Genomic DNA, 16,859 nt, shown 5'->3' on the forward strand with positions numbered 1-16,859 from the left:
ATTGTTTCACATAAAACAAAGCAAAAAGCTGGATAGACTCTATCAACACTATAAAGACATGTGATTGGCTCAGCTGGATTGACTGTATCAACACTATAAAGGCATATGATTGGCTCAGTGTAATAGATAGGCTTCATTTTTGTGCCTTTACGTTCTTGTGAACTATGCGCCACTTGGCTAGGTCAGGTTTTCTGTTTTGTTAGGTGCTATTTTAATTGCTTCAGAGGCACCAATGTCATCAGTAGCTCCCTACTACTGACTACTCCTCTCATCACTCAGGAGCTGTGCGACCTGTTGGCTTATGATAGGTAACCAAAAAATTTTAATGAGTGAATTAATTCACATATAAGCAAAAGTTCTCCTTTGCGAAAGTTATCAGCATCAGCTCCTAAAATTCATATTTGCTGTTCACAATTAAATCTTTTTTTTTTTACTTCTTCGACCTAATTTTATCCTGTCTTGAGTATAAGTAAACACAAACCTCTCACCACTCTCAGAATCTTGTTCATATTTGGAAAAGATTTCAGAGTTGTTGGATCCACTTACCTGCAGGTGCTGCTTTTCTGCATGACGTCAGCTCGATGATATCCAGAGAGTTTACAAAAACCGTCATTACTATAAACTACAGGCCAGTCCACAATTTGGGCATTTCCCAGTAAGAAACTTGATTCTAAAGAAGAAAGAGAGAATTACTTAGCTTTATTGAACAACCTTTGTCTTTCAAGTGATCAAAATGGAAAATTTTATAAGATGAGCAGATGAAATAGCTATATTCTATAAGACAATAATATAGCATGTGTCATAATCCACTAAGCATGGTGACCAATGACCCCACCTTCAATAACCCCAAGCTTTATATCACAAACAGAAATTCCCACTGAACCCACTGTAAGGCACCTCTTTGCAGTCAAGAGTCTAATGGAAGAGTGTGCTTAGTGGTCAGTAGTAATGATGACCAAACATGTTTTCATTTATTAGATAGGCTGGAGTCTCTTTTCCACAAATTAAGAATATTGATGTTGTAACAGAGACAAGTTGAGAATGTTCCTCCAAAAATGCTATTAATACAAATATGATTTGATGGGACAAATTCTTTGTTCATTATATTACTTGATCTTGAAAAATCTAATCTGAAAAAAAAAAACATTAAAGAGTCCTCTTTGGAAATAAAATCATTCAAAATCTATTAAATATCAAAAAAATATTAAAATCTATCACTTCTCCATGTGACATAGAACCTAGCAAATATATGTAGTTTATATTGCTGCTCTATTTTACGCAGAAAAGTAGGTTTGTTTTAGGCATAAAATTAGTTCAAAATGTATATTTGGATATTAACTAAGGTTGAAAAAACAACAGTTTTTGGCTGCAACTTTAACAATGTTAATGGTCTCATGATAATAAAGTGAAAATGAATTCAAATAATAACATATAAATAAAAATTATTTTAAATAAACATCTTTAAAAGAACTTTAAAAGTACAAAGAATAGTCTACTTTTAAAATATAGTTTAAAATAATCTCCTTTGGGCTCCTCTTCAGGTAGAATCTAAAAATAGAAAAAATTGTAAGCAGCAGGTTTGAAATCCTAACTCAGAATCAGTTCTCCCAAAAACAATGATGCAATTCAACTAAGTGATAGTTTCTGTGTGAAAGGTGGACCTCTGAGTCAGGTATCAGAGTGGAATAAAAGTTAAAAGAGTATACTCTGTGTTCTTCTTATCAAGTTTACATATTAAGAAAATATGTAAATCAACAATCAAAATGATCTAGAGAATAGACACTAAATTAAGCCCAGGGTCATCACCTGGGAATGTGATGGGAAATGCCTTGTGGGAGCAATCATGACCAAAAATGAGTAGAAGAAAGACAAATCCTTTACAGATGCTTTTTTAGCCATCCATCCTGAGAAGACTCCCAGTACGGACAGTTGATGGGGTGATGGAGCCAAGTCACATAAAACTAAGGGGACAAAGGTCACAGATCTCATAACAAAAGTGAAAGTCATAAATAAAGTAGCAAAGAAGAAAACACAAGAGGGGATTTAGCAGTCCTGAGGAAGACAAAAGTTTACCATATAAAACTTATAGCAATCAACATTTAAAAAAGTATTGATAAATTGGGCACATCAAGATGTAAATCAAACCCCTCATCCAAGAACACTGTTGAGAAAAAAAAAAAAAAAAAAAAAGACTAACAGTCTGGGAGAAAATATCCACAATGTGGATAGCTAAAGTCAACCCAGAATATATAGAGAATTCCTGTGAAACGCTGGGGATATAACTTGAATGGTTGTCTCAAGGTGTGCCACAGCCCACTCACAAGACATGAAGACAGTACAAACTAACAGCACAGTGATGGCCCCGCACTCATCTGCCAGAGTAGCTGCAAAGGCTAATACTAGCATCACTGATAAGAAAATGGGACCACTGGACCTTGATATAAATATAAGACGTTATAAAAATATAAAATGCTATGAGCAGTTCTGAGCATAATTTCTTGTAAAGTTAAATATACATCTGTAACCCCAAAAGTCCATCTTACTTGTTCACCCAAGTGAAATGAAAACTCACATAAACAAAAGGAAAAGCAACATTAAAAGAGGAAAGAAAACCATTCACATCAGATTCACTTATGTAGTCAAACCCTGGAAACACTGCCAATAAAAAGAATGGATTTTAAATGGTGTCAAATTCATACAACCACTTCAATCTATAATGGAACAAGCGCCTGGTATGTGCCACAGTGTAGGTTAACTTAAAAATCGTGGTGGCAGAAAAAAAAAAAAAAAAAGATCATCCATATGAAACGTAAATACAGACAAAGCTATGGTGGCAATGGCAGTGGTGACAGGGGGTCACACAGCAGTTTTTACATTGCTGTTGTGATGGAGCTTAAGGTGATGTCTATGCTAACTACCCATGACAATGATTTCTGAAAGGAGTAGAGGGACTACAGGAAGGAGAAAAAAATAATAATAGCTTTTGAGGGGCTGCCACATCTGGCTTCAGTGGGAGAAGATGCACCTAATCCTAGGAAGACTTGATGCCCCAGGGTGTGGGGATTCAGGGAGGATGCCCTCTCCGAGCCAAAGGAGAGGGAGAGGGAGGAACTCGGCGAGGGGGGACTAGGAGGGGGACAACACTTGGGGTGAAATAAATAAATAATATAAATTAACAATAACAACAACAACTGTCTGGGAGATGTAACTGTTCCGTATTGTGAGGTGTCTGTGTGTGCATTTGTCCAAACTCTTCCTAGTGTACATTAAAGAACACTTAACTGCACATAAGGTTAGAAAACACAAAAGGATAATAGATACTCCTCCATGGAAGGAGTTACAGAGACAAAGTTTGGAGCTGAGACAAAAGGATGGACCATCTAAAGACTGCCATATCTGGGGATCCATCCCATAATTAGTCTCCAAATGTTGACACCATTGCATACACTAGCAAGATTGTGCTGAAAGGACCCTGATATAGCTGTCTCTTGTGAGACTATGCCGGGGCCTAGCAAACACAGAAGTGGATGCTCACAGTCCGCTATTGGGTGGATCACAGGGGCCCCAATGGAGGAGCTAGAGAAAGTACCCAAGAAGCTAAAGGGATCTGCAACCCTATAGGTGGAACAACAATATGAACTAACCAGTACCCCCCAGAGCTCATGTCTCTAGCTGCATATGTATCAGAAGATGACCTAGTCGGCCATCAGTGGAAAGAGAGGCACATTGGTCGTGCAAACTTTATATGCCTCAGTACAGGGGAACGACAGGGCCAAGAAGTGGGAGTGGGTGGGTAGGGGAGGGGGGGTATGGGGGGCTTTTGGGATAGCACTGGAAATGTAAATGAAGAAAATACCTAATTAAAAAAATAGATACTCCTCTCCCTTTGGTGCACTTTAAAACAAAAAAACACTGGCATTTGAGTTAAGTCTTCATTATGAGAATAGTTAACAGTATCCCTCAGAGAACGCAGTTAGCATGATGAGGAAGATTAGCTGCTTCCTGCAAAGATGAGTCAGAAAGCATAAATTCTTCTTTAAGTGCATGGTGTCTTCATTTATACATGGCATCAATTATAATAGTCAGAAGTGATTTTCTTTTCTCTCTTAGCCCAGGTTAGGTTGCCCTCTCCGATCTATCTAATCGCACTCGGTGACTGAAAGCCACGGTAGGCCGTGTGGCTGCGATTCTTCCTGATTCTCAGTCTCATATTCAAACCAACACCAACTCATCTTCTTGAAATATCATGTCTCTTCATGCAACTCAGGCAGCTCAGATGCTTACATCATCAGATCTCAAATCCAACCCCAGACTTATAAGCACCCCTCTTTCTAGTACAAGCATATTGACCCTTCTTCCTAAAGTGCACACTGTTAGGTTTAGGTCAGTTCCTTTATCAATCCCAAAGTACGCTCACTGTCAATGCTAACTCTTTACTCTTACTTTTCCTGTACCCCTTTGCCTATCAAACACTTCAGGAGAACCTCAACTCTGTTTCCTCGATAGCACAGTCAGTGGAGACTACACACATCCCCCCCACTCACACATATCCTCTACTTGCAAACAATATACAAGAGATCAAACAGAACGTATTATATATGGAATAATATATATGGAATAATATTATAATGGAATAACATGCATTCTTCAAAAATAGGAAGCCCTGTCATTGGCAACAATGTGGGTGAGCTTTGGGGGCATCACATTAGGTAAAATAAGTCAATGACAAATACTGCATTTGCCTTTGCATTTACATATTACATAGGTTCCATATTCATATAAAGTACCAAACTGAAACACACAAAACAGAGAGAAAAAAATGGTGGTAAGTTACCGGGGACCAAAAGGGTAGGGTAACTGGACAGATGTAGTCAAAGGACACAAAACTAGTTAGCAATTGTAAGTTAGAGAGAACTACAGTTTCCACGGCAACCATAGTTACAGCAATACATTGTATATTTGAAAGTCCCCAAGGGGGTAGATTTTATTCTCAATAACAAAAAGATATGTGATGTAGTACATGTGTTAAGTAGCTCGATTTAGCTTCTCTACAATGCACTCATATACTAAAATATATTATTTACCATAAATATATACAGAATGTATATCTTTAATTGCCAATTTAAAAACCTTTTAAATTTGCTATATAATATATTATTTATTGATTGAGAAAGTTCCCAATGTCCTGGGAACAAGGATTCCATGTGCTTTAAAAAAGAAAAGGCACGGTTGAAACCATCCTGCTTGCTCAGCTGGGCTTTTTCTCCTCCCAGAAACTGCTTAGAAAGCAGCTTTTTGTAAACAGGATAAGAAATGCACATGAAGTGTGTGTACACCCAAAGACACAGCCGCAACATTTCCTTAACAACACTTACACCATGATGTGTACTGTTTCATCATCTGCTTCAATTTTGAAGTGTGCTAAACTTGACTGAATCAGTAGAAAGCCTGCCTAAAGCAACCCTCCCATGGCTTTGCCGACCAACCTACATCCTCAAGAGTCCTGTTTCAAAACACCTCTTAGGTTTAGAATCATAGCTCTGCTTCTTCCATTTTGGCTCTGCCATATCTTTCTGCTGCTGCTCAACCACTTTCCCCTGCTCTTCAAAGGGACCATCTTGAAGACTATAGCTCAGCAGGGCAGCTATCGCTACCCTCCAGGGGTTGGTGTGCTTTACACACTCACTAGTATCTCTATGTGATGACAAACCCATCAACAAAAGCAGGACCCCCACTCTGATGCTGCATCCCTGATACCTAACCCAGGAAGCATCCTTATTCCCATCTTCCTGATTCACCAGCCACAAGTTCTAACTCCTGGCTGAGGTATGTACATAGTCAAACTCATTCTGGGGGTTATCCAGTTCTCCCCCTCTCCCCCTCTCCCCCTCTCTCCCTCTCCCCCTCTCCCCATCTTTCCCTCTCCCTCTCCCTCTTCCTCTCTCTCTCTCCCTCTCCCTCTCCCTCTCCCTCTTCCTCTCTCTCTCCTTTAGATGGAAAAGCAGGTCAATTACGAGACAACCCAAAGCAACCTGCAGGGAGGGCCTACTCCTCTTAGTTGTTTGGAGGCAGACTTGTTCATGGATAAGAAAATGGAAGTTCCAACCAAAATTGGGTAATGGATGTTTTGTATTGTTTCAAATCCATTTTTAAAATATCTACTGAGTTACATCAATAGCACTGAATATGGAGAGTTAGATATTTCCCAGGTACCCATTAGTGTTTGCTTACCCAACCAATCAGAACAGATAACTCAGAGAGAATTTTAAAGGCTGTCATAAACTTTTAAAACAGTATGGGAGATGTGTCTTCTGTTTGTCTTTGTGCTTCAAACTTGAGACTAGCCATTTAGACTATGAGAGTAAAGTAATTAGACTATGCCATTTCCTGTCCCTCCTGCTGGGTCTTAATGATATGACTCTGGCCTTATGGAGGACAACTGTAAGAACTCTTACTCTCATTTCTGAACATTTTATTAAAAAGCATAATTGAACAAATTTTCCATATTGCTCATGTAAGAAGTCATCAACTGGTAAACGTTCACAACAATCAAAATCCTACTGATCATCCGTTTGCCACGTCCAGATTGAGTCTCAACATTACTGAGAGAGTAATACAAAAAACCTGGGGATTTCAATTAAACTATCAGTTTCACATATACAAATTAGCAATAGTTATAAGCACCCCTCTGGGTAATTATGGAGACTAATAATGAGTAATATAAGCAAAATCTTCATAAACTATTAGAGCAAAAAATCTTCATGCAATATTATAGCGTACTATTTGCAAGATTTTTTTTCCAACTGTGCTGTGAGTGCAGAGACAGCAAGGAGTGTGTTTAGGAGGCTGTGTGTGAGCACCCATGTGTTCAAACACAGAACAACAGCAACAACAAAAACAAAAACACTTCTTCATGTTGGACCTACAAACTGAATCCTGCACATTTATCTCAGGCAGAGGTAAATTACAAGTAAATAGCAAGTGAGAAATAAACACAGCTAAGTTAGAAGTTATTGAGCCCATTTTATAAATTTGCATATGTATTAGGCAAAACACTGTGTGTATACAAAATGTTCATATTACTGTCTTCCTGAAGTCATACATTTCTTGTTTTAACAAATGAGAAATGTGGTGTTATTAATAAATATTAAGAACAAGAGCAATTCTAATTAAAATTATTTCCCAGAAATGTTTAATTTCTTTCAGCTTTAAAGCAGAGTGGGTGAAGGAAATTTGATTATAAAGGTCTAGTTCACAGTAAAGGAGACAAGTTAGAATCTAGAAGGTGGGATTATCCTAGACTGTCTTCAGCGTGATATGGCTAGGGAAAATTCCCAGAATTCTAAGTGGCCATCATTGGCAGCAGTGGCAGCAGCAGCAGAAGCAGAAGCAGCAGCCAATCTTGACAGGGAGTCTAGCTCAAGTGTGTCCTCACTTTCATAGCATGCAAAGCCATGGATTCCAGAATATTGAACTTTCCTTGGTATCCAGCTCTTTGAGATGTTTGCAAACATGTCACTTCCAGAAGGCTCAAATACACAAATATGGTTCTTGTGTGGTGCCTAAGAGTCAGGCATAATTGTCAGCCAGGAGGCTGGGATTTGAGAAGCTACAATTCTGTTCATCAGCAGGTGCTTAGATAGATTTCTACAAAGGTTTGGGGCTTGAAAGTATAACCTGGCTTCATCTAAGATAGAAGTGGAACAACACAATCAACTTGCCCTCAAGCTTAGAAACTTAAAATCCAAATATTTGATTCAAAATGGTTTCTGGGAGCCACAAGAAATGCGAAAAACTTTGGAGAGAAAGAAGAGAAAAAATGTCCAGAGGCTCAAAAAGGAGAAGGGTGAGTAAAAGAGCACAGGAAGTAGGCACAGGCACTGTGTAGTCTCCGGTGCTTTGTTGCAAGATGAGTTAATAGCACTGTTCTTTTTAAATGTAGTAAGAGAGAAGAGTTTTGATGTCCTTATCCCAAAGAGAAGACACATATTTGATGTGATTGACAGTCATTAGACTGATTTGATCATCCTACCATGCATACATGCATCAAGACATCATGGTGGCCACATGAATTCATGTGCATACTTTACCGGTTAAAAGCAAGTATAAAGAACTGTACGTGTCTGTAGAGACAATGACCACAGCGTCTCAGTCTTGAGTCCACGTTGAGTCAAGGAGCTTCAAGTGAGGAGCATAAGAGTTGCTCATTCTGGACCTCATGCGTGGAGTTCCTGGTTTGGTCATGAAAGGAACCTCCAAACGTTAGTATTTGTTTGTAAATCTTTTCAAGTGGTTCCAATGTGCAGACCGGGTAGAGCTACGCTCGTCTTGTATACTAACTCCTGAAAGCTGGCAACTGCAATAGAATCTTGATACAAGTGTCAAACGTAGAATTGCTAGATTCTAATGTAGATGCACGTAACTGATTCCCTCGGGGTAGAAAGCAATAGATAGATAGATAGATAGATAGATAGATAGATAGATAGATAGATAGATAGATAGATAGATAGGCAGGCTCAGGAGATAAGTCTCCCTCTCAACAAAGTCTGGGGTGCTTTGATCTGAGTTCTTATCTCTCACAAGACCACACCAGTATCACCTGGTAGAAGCAATAAAGCATCTGGGACCCACCCTAGACCTTCTGTGTCAGGACCTGTGGTTGGAAAAGAACCTAGGATAACAAGAGTACTATTGTGTCTGCCTTGCATACCTTCTCCTTCCTTTTCTATAGATGGAAAAGCATGTCAGGAAAGTTTCAGGACTTGACTGGTGAACACAGGCAAAGGGAGTCTAGTCTGGTACCAGGAAAGGACAGAAGCGGGCATCACTGGCTGTGACTCTATTCTATTCCTGTTTATCAATTGCCTTGAGCTCTCGCTTTGTTTGGCTTCGTTTTAGCCTAAAGAAGCATTTCTTCACAGAATGACTTCTTCAGGAGATAGGAAAATAACTACGCTTGAGTTCACACTCCTACACATTAATCCCATCTATAAAGGAGACCAGAAACCCATGCTGACAGAAAGCTCTGAAATTGGAGAGGTCATAAGCTATCAGGGAAATGCCATAAAGTCAGCTTGGGCAAATTCTTTCCTTTCTACAGAGGTTCTGTTGAGGGAAAATAACTTCCTCTGGGCTGTTCCAACAAGATTGACTCTCTACCATGTTACTGTTTTGGTTTTGGTTTGGTTTGGTTTTATGAAAACTATACCCTTCTTAAATGGAGAAATTCCAGGAAACTAACAATGGAAAGAGGACAGAGAAGTACATGGAAAGAAGTAGATTGAAGGGAACAAACTTGGAGTCATAGAAGATGAACGAGCCAAGATATCTAAGGTACGGCATAAAGACAGGAGTAGTGATGCTGTACAGCAGACAGAGATTGCTAAGACACATTTTAGCTCTTATCATAATGGACAAAAGCTATCATTATGGGAAGCCTTGGAGCAATGAGTAGGCTAGTTTTCTTGACTTTCCTGGTGCTCAAGTATATCTCTGTATGTGCATCATATTTTAGCTGGGGAAATGGCTTCATGGATAAAGTGCATGCCAAACAAATGTGAAAATCTGAATTCAGGACCCGAAATCACGTAAAGTCAGATGCTGTAGCAGACATCTGTAATCCCAGTGGTGTTTTAGTGATTTAGTGGAAGACAAGAGAATTTGCAGAGGCTCATGGGCCAGCTAGCCTGCTGTACTAAAGAGCAAATGTGAAATTCTGTGTCAAAACCAGGTGGTAGATGATGAATGATGCTGATATTGTCATTTTACATACACACACTACACATATGTACATATATACACATGAGCACACAATACACATATACACATACACACATGTACACACACAATTTTTAAATGTTGAATATCTTAAATATACACCGTATTTTTTAGATAGAGTAGAAAATAATGATGATAGAATGCCTTTGGGTAGTTAAACTACTATTCTTTCTCCCTCTCAACATTTTTATGCAAATTATCTTTGAGAGAAGTATTTCAGAGTATTAGCAAGAATTGTCAAATATTTTAAGAAGTGGTAAGACAACCAAATGAAGTCTAGAATATTGAGAGGGAAGGAAGAGGTGAGAAAGGGCTTTATGAAAAGAAAACACTTTCACAATTGTGCAATTTTCCAAGGTCGACAGCAGCCAGTGAGGAAGGCCAACAAGGTATGTCTCTACATAAATTCATTCAGTCCTAGCTGGAGGGGCGTGCCTCCTAGGAAACTGTGCAGTTATCCTAACATGAGACTTGGGGGCTAGGGAGGCAGCTTACTCAGTAAAGGACTTGCAGTACAAGAATAACCACCTGAGTTAGATCCCACATAAAAAAGGCAGGTGCAGGGCTGCACACTTTGAATCCCAGTTCAGAGCAAGGACCAGGGGTGAGAGTGGGAATAAACGTGGGTAGGGAGGTGGGACAGAGAGGACAGAAGGCTGTAGGTGGAAAAGTGAAGAGTGAAACTTCCAGTTTCCCCATCTCAAAGAAAATTCCCCTACTCTCCTCTATACACAGACATGGAGCAGAATGCTTATCTGTCTGTCATTCTCCATACCTGCTGCCGAGGGACAACATCACTCAGCCTGAATTGTTCTACCAATGACATATATTGGAAGAATCTCATCCTCCACGTCTCCACTGCTACTCTCCCAGGCCAAACCACCATCCTTTCTGGCTTGGGTCACTGCAGTGATCATGTACCTGCCCATTCACAACCTTCAGACAAGCACCCAGATATGCCCAGGGCTCTTTACATAGCTTCCAACTGCTCGTGCTCACTGTCATCCAACTATAGCTTCACAAATGTACTCATGCATTCCCGTTTTCTCTCCTTGCGCGTGTTTGCATGTTTTCTCTTTGCCTACAGTTGAGCTTCTTCCCAGTCACCTCGTATCACTTTAATAGCACTTCCTTAGTCAGGTCTCCCAAAATTGCCTTCCAATCAAAACTAGTCCCTGTTACTTGGGACCTCAGCATTCTCTCCTCTTCCTTCAAACCGCCAACCACCGATTCTAATTAGATGTCCTTTGTGTGTTTGCTGCACAGCTCCCCCACCCCCCGCCCCCGGCCCCCACACTTCCAGTCCCTGAGATCCGTGAGATCAGGAGACACATTAGCACGTTCATCACAATATAGCCCATCAATCTTTGCTGGGAGAATCAAATAAGCCTTTCTACTCTTATTAAGACAGTCACAAAGTGATTACAATTACAAGGTAATATTCAGATTTTATCTAGGAAGTACATGAGGACTCAGTTAGGCCTATTTCTTGAAAAAAATCTACATTATCAGCAATAATTAATAATTATAATAGGAAAACTTAAGCACACTTCTCACTCTTTGAATAGCATCTGAAAACTTGTGAACCTGAGTCAGGGAACCAATGTTACTTTTCTGAGCTTGTCTTCTAGGTGAGTGATATTTATAGACATATTTAAGTTTCATGTGGCAGTAACAGAAAAGTCCCTGAAGCATACATAGCACATTTTATTTGGGTTAAACAAAATCTTGATACATATGGCTTATAAAACGCATACATAATTTATGTGTTATGTCCCCATGTCCTCATCGACAGTGTTGATTTCTGGTGCATGCATTTTTTATTTATACAAAAGGCTGGTCTCTTTTATGTCCTTACAAAATACACCTTTCCCTACAGTTCTATAACAATACAGCCAGTGTACAGACACAGGTATGTAATTGTATGTAATTATTATCTAATAATACCGGCAACATTAAGCAGACCATCACTGTGGGAGTTTGAAATATGCAGAAAAAATCTGTTAATTTATTCAAACTTGTTCAGCTGTCATCACAGATAAAAATATGCCTCCACGTTTCATCTCCTTCAAGATCAAAGGTGCATTTTCCAGTTTCTGTGTTTCTTTGATGGCATGAACTTCATCATTCTCTACCTAGCCAATGTGGATCAGAACGCAGGAGCTATTTCAACATCTAGTCCTGAAATTTCACTGCTGGAAAGAATAGAACTGTTACAGAGAATATTTTTTTCCACACACACACACAAAAAAAAAAGTTCAGCAGTTAAATTGGTACTTGTGTGTGTTATATGTCTGTGTGTGCAGGTGTGTAGCACATGCATGCATGCTGAAACCAGAGATCAATGTCACGTGCCTCTCTCTCTCTCTCTCTCTCTCTCTCTCTCTCTCTCTCTCTCCATCTTCTGTTGTTGAGATGGGGTCTCTCATTGAAGCTGCTTGCTGTTTCTCTAGACTGGTTAGCCATCAACCTCACCAGGATCTGCTGGGCTTCCAGTACTGAGATTACAGATACACAGGCATACTCAGTTTTCTCTGGGTGCTGGAGACCCAACCTCAGGTCCTTAAGCCTATAGAACAAACACTTTATTCACTGGACCATGGCCCCCCTCTCAGTTTCCTCTTTTAATTGGAAGGATCTATTTTGAAGAACTACGCTGGTCAGAATCATTAGTGCAAAGCACAGCTGCCAAGATTGCCTACATGATCCATTGACTCACAAAACATGAAACATTCACCTTGAGGTAGTTACTGACAACTTGTTACTGAGTCCTAGCCCAATGAAATGTCTTAAAATACCTAAAACTTTAGACATCCACCAGTTATATAATCTTGGGAAATAGGAGCTAAACCAGTCCAGATATGTTTGCCAGGAGGAAAATGTGTTACTTATTTAATACTCAGGCTTCATTTTGACAATTACAAAATATACATTTTTTTTAAAAAGTCTCTTTTGAAGGGGTTATATATTTTCTTCAAAGTTAACCTTTTAAGAAAATCAAACATCAACAGCAATAAAACTAATGAAGGAAGAACTTCAACTAAAAGCCATCGCACTTGCGCACATGATTAAAAAGGAAGGGAGGAAGAAAACAAAGATAGAGGGAGGGAGGGACAGAGGGAGGAAAGGAAGGAAGAAAGAAGGTATCTTAGTTTGGTTCTATGCCGTGGTAAACACCAGGATCAAAAGCAACTCAGGGAGGAAAGGGTTTGCTTCAGCTTACAGCTTTCAGTCCATCCTGAAAAGAAATCAGAGCAGGAACTCAAGGCAGGAACCTGGAGACAGGAACTGAAGCAGAGATCACAGAGGAGCACTGCTCACCGGCTGGTTCTCCAGACTCACGTACAGCTACCTTTTCTTTTACTTCACAGGACCTGCTGCCCAGGGGTGCCAATGTTCCCAGGGGGCTGGATCTCCTTTATCAATCATTAATCAAGAAAATGTCCCAACAGATGTGTTTATAGGCCAATCTTATGGAGGCATTTTCTCAACTTAAGTTCCTTCTATTCAGAAGAAAAGTTGTTGTTTTATTTTGTTTGTCTGTTTGTTTGTTTGTTTGTTTCAGTTTCCTGTGTTTTTCATTCTATGTTCTATCCAACAGGAGCTACTTTGGTAGTTCTCAACCTGCGGGTTGTGACCCCTTTGAAGGTTGAATGACCTTTTCACAGGGGTTACCTAAGACCATCTGCATATCAGATATATTTTTAAATATGTGTTGGTGTTTTGCATGCATGTATGTCTGTGTGAGGGTGCCAGATCCTCTGGAACTAGAGTTACAGACAGTTGTAAGCTGCCATGTGGATGCTGGGAATTGAACTTGGGCCCTCTGGAAGAGTGACCACTGCTGAGCCATCTCCCCAGCCCCTGCATATCAGTTATTTATATATGGATTATAACAGTAGCAAAATTACAGTTATGAAGTAGCAACAAAAATAATTTTCTTGTTATGGGGTCACCACAACATGAGGAACTGTACTAAAGGATTGTAGCATTAGGAAGGTTGAGAATCAGCGAGCTGGATGTCTAAGGAAAGACTGTTATCTACAAGTTAAACTTATTTTCCTCCCTGGGACATTTCACAGGGCAGGTTACAGAGAGATGGTAGTTCCTGGTGTGTGATCTGTCTCTACAGAGTGTCCAGGTACTAGGGTAATCCAAGCTGACATGTACTTTACTCTAAGCAATACGTTGTTGTCTGGAGGTTGCAAGGTGGTGTTCCAGTGTCTTCTTTGTTCATTTGTCTGTTGGGTTTTGTCTACACATTAGGAAACTCTTGATCAATTAAGTCCAGTGCTTTAAAGCTCAGTTAATGACTTTAGAGGCTTCCAGCTATTTAATATTTTGCCCTCATTTGGGTCACAAAAGGGTAGAAAAATCTCCCAAATCTTACCTTATCATATATATATGAAAAGCAAGTCTGTATTAAGCCCTGTCTTTGAGGCACAATGTAATATCTGGGACCTATGTTTCTCCCCACCCCCCATCTCCTCAGTAGCCCTTCCAGGCCCAAGTTAAAACTCTGAAAAGCTTTGATGTAGCAGTACAAAGTGAGGCCAGGGAATGATGGAGAGATGGCAGTCAGGGGAGAAGGTTCGAAGCCTTGGAAATACCTACCCAGCAGAGTTTCATAAAATTACCAGCTACCCTGAAGACAGTTCTCTCAGCTGACCCAGGTTGTTTTGGGTATGGATGAGAGAGTCTCCCTAATTTTGGCCCTCACTCCTGGAAGCCTTATTTCTGAGCTCAGCTAAGGAGGTATTTTATTCCTATACGTTGAGTACATAGGAAGTTAGCTATGGTCTGAGTCTGCTTATGAGGCCCCTAAGTTCAAGCACTGTGTACACAGCATCTTTAGAAGCAACAAAAGAAATGGAGGGGCAAAATTCTTATCCTTCAGCTTTATCATGTTCTTGGGGGGGGGGGTTAAAACTAGCATTGCAATGAGTGGGAAGTCAAATACAAACCTAAGATTTCTAGACAGAAGGACAAAAGTGTGTAAGCGGTCTTAGACTGCCGTAATGAAATGCCACAGAAAATTGATGGATTTGACATGAAACATAAACATGTGGCCAAGTCTGACCACAGTTTAGATGACATGTGAGAAGAACAAGGAGAGAAACTCCAGATGCCACAGCCCACACAAGACAAAGAAGACAGAAGCCAAACCCTGACTTCAGCCTTTTCTGGAAAGTGGGATGGGGATGAGCAAAGGAGCAATAGGGAGAGGAACATAATCCGCTAAGGACCAGGAAGGAGAAGAAAAGATGAGGGGATGGAGACAGGGTCTAATAAAGGGGAGAGAGAGAAAAATGTAAAGTCGTGAAAGGAACATGTGAAGAGGATGAGATGAGGAGATGCTGTCTGAAGTCTCACAAAACCTTAACCATCCAGAGGAAAGCACTTTGATGAGAGGAATGCTCAGGAGCTGGAAATTCTCTGATGCAAAGAGATTTAGAAAGAGATGGCAAAGCAAAATTGAAGACATCAACCATAGCTGGGGTGTCCGAAGATTTAAACAACTAATAACTGGCAGCACCAAAACACACATTTCCAAGGGCTCAATGCTGTCCTTACACATATTTAACCATCATCCTAACTATGTAAACCAGGTCCTGTTGTTTGTTACCTGTGAGGATCCAAGGTGTAGGTAAGGCAATGATGTTGTAACAACATGCACATAAAGAAAGATGCCACCATGGCATTGTTCTGCATCACTTTCTAGCACATAGTAGATATTCAGTAAGATTCTGTTGTATCATTGAGTAATTCACCATAAATTGCATGAAGGTTGAGAAGAGAAGTAGTCACCATCTTTAGGAATTTGTCCTCAGACTGTCTAGTCTCCAGTGCAGAGCCCCACTATCCTTACAATGTCATAAGGTACACAAAAAATGAGTTCTTTGTTCTTTAATCTATTCCCCAAATTAAAGGAATTGCATAGACAGGAAGGACTAGGAAAAAGGATACCTTTTCCCTATGATGCAAGTCAGTTGATCAATATTTAGTTACATCTGGCTATCAGCAATTGGCTTGCTGGACTGTAAGCTTCTTTGACCATCAGAAAAACTCTGTTAAACAATCAAGGACTGATTTCCAAAGACAAAACTTATTTCCAAAGATCAATAAGTTCTAGCTACAAAGTTGTTGAAAATAATTTAATTAGAATATGAATGTTGATAAGCACTTCTTAAAATATCAATTAGCCCAGCATTTTAGCCCCTGGATATTAAAATGAAAATGATAGAGAATGTTTCATTTGCACAACAATTTGGACTAGGATACAAGCATGCTCTCATGGGCCCTGCTGATTCGTCCTATGCTATATGATTTCCATCTTCAGATACACAGTGAGTAAATGAACATCTCCAGCTGCATAATCACTTAGTCAGTTCCCTTCACGGACATAGTCAGAACTGTTTGGAAGAATCAGTCATGAGCTTGGTTACTTTAGGAGCCAAAATCAAATTGCACTAACTCCACCAGCCTTTTCTGTGTACTGCATGGGGGGGGAGGGGGTGATGGGACAGAGATCGGGCACAGGGGTGACCTGTGTCCTTGAAGAGTTGCCATCATGTCCCAGCAGTTAATGACCCTATATATCCAGCATTCTAACTAGAAATTTCTAGGAGTCTGCTTCGAAGTTCAGATCTCAAAAAGCTTACTTCTCAAAATTCATAGGACTTTCATTATATTTAATAGTGGCATTTCTCTGATTGAATCAGAGCCCCTAAAAAGGACAAAAAACCATTTTTAGTAAAATTTCAAATTGCTTTTAAACCATTTCTTCATTTCTATGATATTTTGCCCATTTTTTTAGTTTCCATATGAAAACTTACTATATTACAAAGGTATTGCCTACACTTCAGACAAATGTATCACTGCAAATGTTAGGTCTGAGTACCCACGTGTAGCCAAATGCTAAGGCAATGTCTAACATACTAACTAATTGTGATAATAATCATAGCAGCCTTAACTTGATGAAATATTCTAGGTCTGGCCTCTTACACCACTGGTAGTGCATCCTTATGACCAGGAAACTGAACCTCTCAGAGTAATACATTTCTAATCATGCCTCTCGGAGT

The 16,859-nt window shown here is 39.8% G+C and overlaps 1 protein-coding gene across 1 annotated transcript in view; it reads right to left on the bottom strand.

Annotated features, from left to right (window-relative positions):
- Kcnh5 (potassium voltage-gated channel, subfamily H (eag-related), member 5) overlaps positions 1-16,859 on the bottom strand; it is a 280,116-nt gene that overhangs the window by 256,395 nt on the left and 6,862 nt on the right. The window contains exon 2 of the mRNA NM_172805.3: positions 547-670. Within this exon, the coding sequence (NP_766393.2) occupies positions 547-670 (124 nt within the window). The remainder of the gene's footprint in view (positions 1-546; positions 671-16,859) is intronic.

Source organism: Mus musculus, chromosome 12 (assembly GCF_000001635.26).
Source record: "Mus musculus strain C57BL/6J chromosome 12, GRCm38.p6 C57BL/6J".
Classification (NCBI taxonomy): Eukaryota; Metazoa; Chordata; class Mammalia; order Rodentia; family Muridae; genus Mus; species Mus musculus.